This window comes from Colletotrichum tamarilloi (genome assembly GCF_030869305.1).
Source record: "Colletotrichum tamarilloi strain Tom-12 chromosome Unknown Scaffold_9.1, whole genome shotgun sequence".
NCBI classification, from domain to species: Eukaryota; Fungi; Ascomycota; class Sordariomycetes; order Glomerellales; family Glomerellaceae; genus Colletotrichum; species Colletotrichum tamarilloi.
The window spans coordinates 480,714-491,701 of record NW_026849392.1 but is presented as its reverse complement, the minus strand read 5'-3'; the positions used below and the strand labels follow the sequence as shown (position 1 = coordinate 491,701).

Below are 10,988 nucleotides of genomic sequence, written 5' to 3'. Positions count from 1 at the left end.
ATCCCTGTCTGTGTGAACATGGTCGAAAATTCTATATCTTCCTTCCTCAGGTACTCTTGGCCTTCGGACATCACGACGGCACTCTTTGATAATAATCACCATAACAACGAAATCAACAGCAGAAGCAGCAGAAACAGTAACAAGCGCAGCAGAAAGCATCATTTCCGGAGGAAAGTTGGCACATGGGATTCACCGTGGTCGAGGTAAACTAGCACAGGGTACCAGCGAGTCCTTCCCGTCCACGATTCGCAGTTGTCGACCGTCTTCAATGTCTCATCAAAACGGAAGACGGCATTAGAGCAAGTCAATCAAGCATGATGGTAGATCACCTAGAAGTCTGCATTCCAGTTCCACGAAAGAGCTAGGATATGGGACCACTGGTTCACATCTTGTGGCTGGCTTGAGGCCAGGGCAAAGGGGGCATGAGGCGTTGGACAAATTATGGCCACGTTATTCGCGACGGTAGCAAATTCAGTGGCACGCCGGTTACCCGTCGCTTGTCAATAGTCCGACGCAGGTTGCTGGCCAAAGGGCGGCCTAGGTATCCGTGGATTTGGCTAGAATTGCCATCGTTGGTCAAGCCATTACGACAGAGATGTGGCTGGCTGGCTAATCCTCCAGACGTAACGGACCGTTGCCAGGAACCGTTGTGCTGGTACCGCTGCCGTGGAACTAAATAACAAGACCTCGCTCGGACATTCGTCTGTTAACACTTGCACCGAGTAGCAGTGCTACTGGCGCCGGACCCATGAAAGCTTGGTCCTGATCACGCCAACAACATTGAAGCCATGGTGAAGATGCATTTTTGGTTCATCTAGTGGGCCGTCGCCGAGTCAGAGAGGTGGGATGTGTCAAGGACCTCAGGAAAATGGTCAGTAATATAGTGATTATCTTGCGCAGTAGAAGTTCGTGCGAGAGGGTATACTGAGGTAGATACGGAGATGATGGGCCATTTCGACTTTTCGAATCCTTACTATAGCTCTCGTGGTTGTCCATGGGGAGTCAATCGAACAGTGAAAAAATCGATGTGGTCTTTCGCCAAAGGGCTGCTCACCACGGAGAGAATCGCTCTCATGCTATACGAGGTAGTAGATGTTGGCCCGCCGTGTAAACAACACCGCACGGATGATTCTGCTATGGCCATGAGCTGTAGCCGGAATCTGCTCTGCACAAGGTCACTCCGACGACTGAGACTCCTCTATGAGAGCTTACCTCGCGACGGGGAAGATGGCTGACTGTGCAGTCCGCATAGGTAGTCGGAAGAAGTAGGCTGTCAGGCATTGTCTTCACCTGAGCGGAAAGAGCTCCAGCCCCTGCCATTGGCTACCCAAATCCCTGCTGGAGTGGAATGACGAGCGGACTGTGAGTAAACGTAAGTATACGATTTGATGCTCGAGCTTCAATATCGTTGCGTGGGGTGGAAAGGGGGGATGGATGCATGTTAAGCACTAAACATTCTCGCTCTGAAAATGCAACAAGGGCTGGGAACACTGATTGGATGGCTGGATAAATGGCACTGGGCAGAAGCTGGAGTTTGGGAGATGGGGTTAGAAGCGCAGATACGGGGACGGGGATCAAGGAAACAAGTGAGAAGCTGAGGCGAGGACGAGAAGGACAATGGACAGGCGGCAGGGAGCCGGTCGGGACGCGAGTGACGGTGACATGGTCAGGGTACGGGGAGAGCGATGAGGAATCAAATGCACAAGTTCAGACAGAGCTGATGGGAAACCGGCCGGAGCTTCTTTACATGTCGGCGCTGATATGCCCTGCATGACAATGGTGAGTTCCATTGTTGTATTCTTGCGGATACCTTACCTACCTTAGACTGAGGCGTATCCGTACGGTCGGCCTGTGGCCTCTCACCCTGCGATGGTCAAGAATCGACGACGAGCCGGGGTCAGCTGGGAATAGATGCAGGTGAGGTGCAGCTGGAGGTGGGGATGCTTGTTTCATGAAACCGACGGGTCGGTTAAGAGCTAATGATTCTTTCCTGCTTTTGCTGTGAGATTTCCGTGTCTACGGAGTAGCTATGTACTCGGCATGTCCTGGCTGGAGATCATTGAGAGGCCCCAGGGATGGGGGGGGGGGGGGAGAGGGCCAGGGATGAAATTGTAGAGGTGGGTCTGCTGTGAAGGGGGAATTTGGAGGAAAAAAGAAAAAGGATAGGGATACCTACAGCAGAAGGGAAGGGGCAGCATATGAGGAAAATGCCAAATCGCCAAAAATTCGCTTGTGATGTCCATTTGTGGCCTAGTCTGGCTAGCATGGGGGGTTGCTAGCCTGTATCCGTACGGAGTTTTTGTTTTCTTTCCTCACCAAGCACACCTCACCAATTACACGATCCATACCAAAGGCCCCCGGGAGAGGAGAAGGAGAGGGAACCTAGTTGTTGGAGAGGATGTGGAGCTACCAAATGTACACCATTGCAGGGCATGCTAGTATCATCCCAGAACAGCGAGTTGACTACAACTATTGAATCGACGACACCATGCTACCGCCGTATGCATGGCATATGTATGAGACGATGGTCTCTACAGCTGAATGCTGAATGTTGGAGCTGGAGTTAAAGCTGCCGAGTCCGAGAAGGCCAGAGAGTAGGGGGCTGATAGTTCTGCGAGAGAGAGGAATACGAATACCTGACGTGGATCAGCATGCGTCTCCTCCATGCCTTGCGGATACCCTCACTCGTCAAAGGCTTCTTCTATCCATCGTCCCAAAGCCGCGTTTGCCAAATTCTTGCCTTCTTCGTCCATGCCAGAACATGCCATCCTGAAATGTCGTGGCGGTTAGCGTCGTGGATGGGTTGGCGGAGGTGCTGACGGCCAAAGGGATATGGGCAAATTATCCCGCATGCGTGACAAACGACAGCCAACCGTTGGCATCATCTTCAACACCTGCAGCATGCGTATCCGGGCAGAGAACGCACTTGCTGTTCATTTGTATGCCACTTGCGCCTCCGGTCCCGTAGTGTCGGTCCGTCCGTTCGCCAGTCCATTGCCGTCAGCACGCTACAGCACACCTAACGTCGAGAACCGTACAGCTGGAAAGGATGCCAACGGTCTTTGCTTGCAGGTTTCAACGTAGCCTACTCCTTGGTGCAGCGGCTGCCACCGCCCCAGGACACCTAGTCGCCGGTGTCCCAAGCCCTCGGGCGCAGCTAACACGGACGAGGTACGCAAGCCACAATCAGCGCCTACGGCATAGGGCTTGTCAAAGAATATGCTGCTGGCTCCGGCCGGGCCCAGCGCCGCCGATTATGGCGTCGGACGAGATACCACTTTGGGTACAATTGTCCCGGAGCACCCTCCAGCATCGGCGGGGGCAGAGTTGTTCATCCTTCCAATGCAGCGAGCCAGTCGGCAGTTGAAGCGATCTGGCTAATCCGTCCCGATGCTTCGTTTTGCCGTGGCCATGGGCGTGAAAGCTGCCATCCCATGCTAGGTAACTCAGACATCCGATATCCCAAGGGCTCGTTCTGTTGTAAATCTCGCCGACACGTATCCTGCATAATCGGGCTATCAACCTCGCAAGTGCAATAGTTTCTCATCATCTGACCCCTCCTCACGCAGCAGTGTCAGTCATTCGACAGAAGAACGGTATTCGATCCGTCAATTTGCCAATATGCGACAGATACGATGCGGCTGGATAATCACAGGAGCCAGAAGCCAGGGATTATATCCAAGCAAAGTTGATAGTATCCGACAATATTGATATGATGGGAGGAGTTGGGCAGACAGCCACGGCGTCCAGCCCAAGCATGCCGGCAAGCAACTTCACTACCTGTACCAGAGTTAGCGGCGACCCAGTAGCGGGGTCACACCGTCGGGTACCATGGTATGACAATTTCTCGTGGAATGGGGGTGTGCTGTTTATCGCCAGTGTGGGTCTGGATTCATAGTTACGGACGCAAGCCATGCCACCCCCTAGCATCCCGTTGCGGAGACCAGACCTGTCGACGGACGTAACCGCGAGTGCGGTGAGGTAGCCATAGGTCCGTCGCAATGCCATAGGGGTGCACCCATAAATGCGGACAAACAAGCTATGTATCGCTCGTTTGTCAAGCACTACCTTGTAATGGTTTCCATTTCTTTTCGTCTGCCGCGATTTACGATTTGACGCTTGTATTTGCTTCTTCTTCTCTGTCATCTGCGATCGGGTTCCCTCGTCAGTTGGTCTCGTTCACACCGGCCCTGGTTCAGAAGGAAGACACAAAGAGTACTCAAGTACGAGACGCCATTCATGCACGTCTCACCCAAGGTGCCTAAAGTGGGCTCTCTCTGGCGATGGCGTGTATTCGCGTCAATATCCGTCTTCGTAGAGACCGTGCAAAGAATGCGAATAGCTGCATGCTATGTGAATCATGGACCATCCCGCGGCCCCAAGACCCATGCCAGCCGTGGTCCCAATCCTTTGGTTAGGATTGAACTGGGGCTTGAATGATTTGGACTGGGGTCTGGCTACCCTACAGCCGCCTTGCGGTAGGACTAGGCGTTGTGGCAGAGGAGGAGCTCGGTGCCTCGTGGTCTGGAGAATCCTTTGTAGGCCGTTGCTGGGGGCCGGCTAGACCGCGCCGGGCGAAGTCCCAAGTGTTGATATTCGTCGGGGTGTCCCCAGTGCTTCCGCATGCGTCGAGGTCTCAATGATGTGGATGACTGTTTACAGTACGCCTGGCAGTTACCAACAACGGGCGCAGACCAGAAGGGGGGACCATGGCAGCGTTTCGAAGGCTTGGAGATGTTGTGTCCGCATGCGGCAGCTTTCCTAGCAGTCTAGTAGTGGCCCGACAAGATGGGAGGAGCCGTAACCAGACGCGTCGTGAAGTACGTCCGTAGGGTGACGGGCTGTCGTCTTTGGGATCTTTCTCATCGGCAGCAAGCAGTGATCCTCGGGTCCAGGCTGGGCTTGGATATTTGGTCTCGGCCGGGCCTAGTAAAGTCGTTGACGAGGACAATGAAAAGTAAAACAGTAAAGGTAGAGACATAACCTAGTGTGGGCATCTTGACCCCACAGCATCGACGATGAGGGTAAGGTGGTGAATGGGCGAGTGACGCTATCTCCGGATGGCATATTGCCGCGCCAGGAAAGAAACATTGACGGAATGGGATTTCGTATCTCGTCGGCACCCCTGCTCCTCTATATCTGGTACCACCGCCCTTGGGCACGTGACACTATCGAGGAAGCTGCATGCTCAGTGAGGCGTCCAGAGGTGGCACGGGTGGAACCGACGATCCATACTTGAGCGAAATAATGGCAGGCTCGATTACCATGTATAGACGTGATGTTACTTCCTCATCCTTAGCCCTTGATCGGGAAGATGGCGAAGGGAACGGGTGACGAGTGAAGTGGTATCAGAAAAGCTGGGTAAGCACTGTAGAGTGCCTCATTACTCGTTGTTTGTGACGCGATACGTTTATGGTGGTGCAGTCCCCAAATTCTGGTTCAACGCTCCGGACGGCGCTGTCCTGCAGATGCTGTATTACCTCACTAGGCAGATATGCGTACATTACCGTATGGCCCCTGCCCCAGGTTACCTCACTACTTTGGATAAGCCGAGAGAGTTCACGAGGTAAGGTATGCCTGGTGCCAGTAATTATACCTGCCTTACGTTAAGGTAGGTAAGATAAGGCGAGGTAAGGTAGGCACTCCGAACTGTACGTATATTTGTACCTTACGTACCTACCTTACCTAGGTAAGGTACCTAGTATGCTCAGGAAGGCAATGAGGGCACCTTACCTAATGTGCCCTGGGCGCCTGAATTGGCGGGGGAAGAAGCCGCCGTTGGTTCTTTCCGGGCGGTCCCAGCAGGATGGCTCTGACTTTTGGTTGGTCCCAACAGGAAGGAAGGTGTGTAAGCCTCCCGGCGATCCGCACAAGGACCTTCTTGTCTTTCTTTCCTTGGACGCCAACCAAAACGCTCGAGGCACCATGGCACCTGCCACCCACACGCCAACCCCTGGTCAATAAGATCAGAGGTGCTATGAGGAAGGAATGACCGTTGCTGCACTACTCTACTATGTACGCAGTACGGAGCGAGGTACTTACTTTTGCATCGGCAACTCAGAAACAGTGTCTTTTCTTCACCAACTTCTGGTGTTGGCACCTTGAGCCCGACACGGCGAGTTCGCATCTGTACCCGGACCGAGTAAGAGGGGACGAAATGAAGTGACGGAGAGTTCCGGTGCTTACTGACGCCCAAACTCTGCCAGGTACTCGTCAATACCTTGGTTACTTTGGGAGTGCCCGAAGCATCGTCCCTGTTCCGTAGACTCTACGGACAGTCACCCAACTAAGGTAGAATGGAGAAATGAGATTCTGCAGACCATGTACAGAGAGTACTAGTATCATCTGCCTCCGTTTCCGCATCCGCGTCCGCACCCGCTCTACCGTATCCTGGCCTGAGCGGAGAGCCGCAAGATCAAGGATAGATAGGTAGGTAGGTCTTGAATTTGGCAGTGTTCTTCTGCAAGGCACCTGTGATAAACCCGGCAGAGGAGGAAATAGGACGGACCCAGCCCAGGACCCAGGGCTGCAGACCCCGGTGCCGACCTCCTTTCGTTGCGAAGGCCAGCCGTCTTGCTCTGTATCTAATCCCTGCTCCGCCTGTGGAGAGAATGGAAGGCAAAGAAAGGCAAGGGATCCCCCGGTTGCTTAGGTACCAAGTATCTCACCTTGGCTGTTGCGGCGTGCCGCTGATGTTGGCGCACGTTCCCAAGGCAGGGTACCTGGCCATATGCCTACTTGTCGCCTGGGTAGCCAATCAGACCCTTGGGTCTCTCCAGATCTCGCATTGCCGGCCACATTCGGCAGGTGGTTCTTGCAGCTGGATGGGGTCGGGGGATACGTACTCGCCCACCTTACACTACCTTGCCTTACCTAGGTAGCAAACTCATCCTCCACTGCCTTCGTGACTCTATACTTACCCACCCAACATCACCAGGCTTGTTGACAACCGTCACCTCAGCACTGACGTGTGTATTTTTACTTAGCATCCACCATGCCGAAACGACGCCAAAGATTCTCAGATGTCGGTCGGCGATGGAAAAAGAAAGCTGCTCCTTTCAATCCCACTCGTTGCTGCCTTACTTTTGGTCCAGATTGGGCCCATGAACATGCGTACGGATACCTACTGCATGCACTGCCATACGAGTATCCATACAGGCAGAGTGCAGCTTGGAGGTTGGGCTCTAGCACTCTGCGCAGTACTCCGTACGCAGTATACCTTACTCCGTAATTACCCCGGTTTGATTTCGTCAACAAGACAAGATGCTACTCTCGCCAAGTATGGACAGAATAGGAAAACGCAACGATCACGGCTGCAAGACACTCACTCGTCCCCTCCCTGGCACTCTCACGTGCCTCACAGGCTAACCCTTACCCCGTTCTGTTCTGACTTTGCCTTGCAGATGATCCCACAGTCCGTACGAACACACCTTGTATACTGAAAACGAGAATTCAGAACGAGGCAGGGCGCGGTGTAGGAGAAACATGCAGTCCTTGGCTTTCTTGGCTACCTTCTCCCACTTTGGCTTGCTGGATACCTATCCCACTGCTTTGCGCTATCAGACGTTGCGCAAATAAGACAACAAGCTACCTAACCTTGCCTTACCTTACCTTACCTTACGCAACGGAGCATGAACGGTCATACAGGTACCGGTAGACTCTGCAGCGCCGTACCTTATGCCGGGTAATGTCCGTGTCTGCAATTGCAGTTGCGCCTTGCATATGTACCTCGATTTCAAATCCTATTTGCATTCTTCATTTCCTTTTCTTCGTCTCTCGTTGCTTTTCTTGCTTCTTGTGTTTGCATTCGATTTCCTCTTGAGCCTCGGCAGCTTGGGGCACAGCCTGGGCTGCCAGCAATGAGCATCCCATCTCCGCATCGTCCGTAACTCTTCGGCCCTATCGCTCCCTGGACCCCGGAAACGCAGCAGAGCTTTAGGGTTTGCTGATACCTCAAGCTCAGCGTATCTTGCCATGGAAAACGGGCGTGTGCATTCTTGTATGGGCAGGTATGCATTTGCTTGTGCTGCTTTTCGCTCCATCCAAACCATCATGTGGGCGTTGTGAGTCCGTGACGTTTTGTGGTAGAAGCGCCAGGGCGGCCATTGGAAGCTTGCGGCGAATGCGAATGCGCGCCCCAGCACCGTCCATCGGTGAGGCACTGTCATCTGTGTAATCGGCCGTCGTGCCTAAGGCCAAATGTACCTCTCCACCCGTTTCTGCTGGCAATGAACATCCCTGTCTGATTCCAGGTTTCACGACCTGGACCTCAGGTCAGGGCTAAGGAGCCAAACAGACGGCAGACGCGTCCATTTCTTCCCTCTTTTACGGTTTACCCCTCGTCTCGACCCCTCCGGAAGCTTGTCATGATTTGACATGGCTCATCCCATCATCAACGGAACATCACCGTTGCTACATGCCTTGGCGTTATACCTCGCATGTGGATGAAGCACGACCGATGGCCTGAGCCTCAGCCTTGTTCTCTGGAATGAAGCCAACAGCAACACATCGGCGCAAAATGACAGATACAGCCATCCTACCCATTTCAGAACCAAGTCAAAGGTGACTGACTGGTTGCCTGTGCCTAATAGTCCGTTCACACTCTGACCAGTGACGCGGACAATACGCTCCGCCCCTGACAGCCGCTGGTCCCCTTGCCTAGGCAAAGCTTGGCTTAAAGGACAAGGGTCTGGTGTTTGGTTCGAAGCTTATGTGCTACGGTCGATGGCTAGCACACGTTGTGAGGATCTCCCGTATATCTCGTCTCTTGTTCGTTCTATTGACCTGGTCGAGCCCTCGCGGCCCATTCACTTTGAATAAGGGCTGGATATCTGCCGTAGCAAGCGTGGCTGAGAGTGAGCGGGGTCCTGTCGCGCTGAAGCCGGGGCATTGAAGCTACTATTCCCGGAGACAGAGCAATGAACTGTGCGTAGTCATCGCCTTCGCCGTCTGGAGTCTAGTACACAAGGTACTTCATGATGCAGGCAACATCGGTCCACGGGCAATGCGGGTGGGGTCGGAAACTGTCCTTTCCACTTTCAACCTTGGTTCTCTCAGCGTCTTTCTGATGGGAGTTCCTAAGCTAAGGCATTACCTACCTACTCCACGGTCTAGGTGCGACCTGCGGATAGGGATACTTTAGCTTAGTAACCGTCTTGCCCCAAGACGTTTACCTACCTCAGGTTACTGCCACCACCACTTTGCAGTTCTGGGCCGTCTTTGAGTGCCGGTTTGCGTTGGTCTGGCTGTCCAGTAGATCGTGCCCCGTGCCTTTGTTGACCACAAGTAGTAGTCATGACACAGAGGTGCAAAGCCTGCTGCAGAAGCAGAGACTGGAGATGGTCGAGATCCCATGATCCGTATATCAAATCCTGCCGTGCCACCGTGTCTGATCATGGAGACGATTCATCGACTGCTGTGCTGTGGCTCTGCTCTGGGAACAGCGATACGCAGCTGGGCCATGAGGTCAATCTCCGACAAGACGACGCGATGATGCATCCGTGACCGCCGCCTGAAAACAGCGTTGCAATTGCCGTGCACACTAAGTGCCATCTCGATGCTCCGAGGGACTCTGATGGACACAATATTCGACGATGCTCTTTCCGGCGCGATAGGCAAACAAGGCAAATCCAGTCCGGCGCACTACTAGCGCTGAATCCGTACGGATACGCCCGTTTTGAAGAGATATGTAGCGCAGTGTTCGAAACAGGGGTACGTGCCCATCTCGACTCGGGACAAGTTGAACACTGGCGGATGCGGGGGAAGGAAGGGTTCTGGGGTCCTGGGTCTTGACTCCCGACTCTCGACTCTCGACTCTCGAGGCGGGCACAAAGTGAGTCGCGACGTACATTTCACAACCTATGGGAAGGTAGGTAAAGTACCTATCTCCTGATACCCTAAGGTCGGTACGAGTCGAAACGTAATGTACCTTAAGGTAGGTGCACAATTCCTGTGCGGACACGGATACGTATCGCACATTTACACATCATTATGAGCTTACTTACCTAAGCCGCGGCATCAGAGGTCAGGACAGGCCAGGCACGGAGGCCTAGGGACGGACGGGAGACCAAGACGTAATTCAAAGAGTCTCAGAGCTAGAGACCGATACCTGCCCTATCCGCTCTCCTTGACAAGTGCCTACCTCGTAGCTTCGTAGCACAAACCGTGAAGCTTGGCTCACTTGGCGACCCTGAAGTGCCTGGCCGGTTGATGTTGACGTTGACGTTTGACATTGACGTTGACGTCTGGCCGAACGCTTTGGTGTCCCTTTGGTCGGACCGTTTTCCTCAACCTAGGTATCTCTGTTTCTGTCTCTATGTCTCTCTGTGTCTCTTACACACACTCACATACGCACACCCTCACCCTCACCCTCACCCCTATCAATAACTCGTGCTCTACCACCCGGAAAGGCTCCCCTGCGGTGTCGTCCGAGAAGAGCAAAGAATCATTTGCAATTGTGCAACGGCGCCATGCGCATTGTAGCGGCACGCCATCCCTATTCGCGCTCCTGACAAAAACTACCAGGCCAATAAGGTGCCGGATGAGACCTGCCAGGCCGCGACAGACCGAAACCCGCCCCGACGTCTGATTCATGCACTCCCGTCACTCCTCTCCATCCACGCACGACTGGCCCAGACATGGAACTCAACCACGACTTTTCGTACCCGTAGTTTACTTTACGTACGGATACCTACCTACGGGTATACGACGCCGATAACCCACCTGGACGTCAACCTTTGCAACAGTACCTGGCCCGCTTTCGCCTCTTTTTGGGGCCCATCTTCGGGGCATACAGCGGCACCGGCCCCCGATTTTTCTATCTTGTTCTTCTGATACTGCATTTGCGGTATTGTTTTCGCTACGGTGCCTGTCCACAGACTTCAAGTAGGTAAATAGATGCCAAAGTTGACGCTTGATGGGCAGAGCATGGCAGCAACCCTTACAGGGCACCAGAGAGCTATTAGAGATCGGATTGTTTCGATCAACCA

The 10,988-nt window shown here is 53.5% G+C and overlaps 3 protein-coding genes across 3 annotated transcripts; 2 read left to right on the top strand and 1 right to left on the bottom strand.

The window, feature by feature from the left end:
• Positions 1-814: 814 nt before the first annotated feature.
• CTAM01_03920 (uncharacterized protein) lies at positions 815-1,250 on the bottom strand (the record flags this gene model as incomplete). Its single annotated transcript, XM_060519950.1, has 3 exons — positions 815-859; positions 1,013-1,160; positions 1,213-1,250. 3 exons carry the CDS (start codon positions 1,248-1,250, stop codon positions 815-817), a joined length of 231 nt encoding a protein of 76 aa, XP_060385371.1.
• A 1,401-nt stretch (positions 1,251-2,651) lies between these two features.
• CTAM01_03919 (uncharacterized protein) lies at positions 2,652-3,084 on the top strand (the record flags this gene model as incomplete). The annotated part of the gene is made up of 2 exons (XM_060519949.1): positions 2,652-2,785; positions 2,829-3,084. 2 exons carry the CDS (start codon positions 2,652-2,654, stop codon positions 3,082-3,084), a joined length of 390 nt encoding a protein of 129 aa, XP_060385370.1.
• Positions 3,085-7,022: 3,938 nt separating this feature from the next.
• On the top strand, positions 7,023-7,442 carry CTAM01_03918 (uncharacterized protein; the record flags this gene model as incomplete). The annotated part of the gene is made up of 1 exon (XM_060519948.1): positions 7,023-7,442. The coding sequence occupies one exon, from the start codon at positions 7,023-7,025 to the stop codon at positions 7,440-7,442; it is 420 nt and encodes a 139-aa protein (XP_060385369.1).
• Between the last annotated feature and the right edge of the window lie 3,546 nt (positions 7,443-10,988).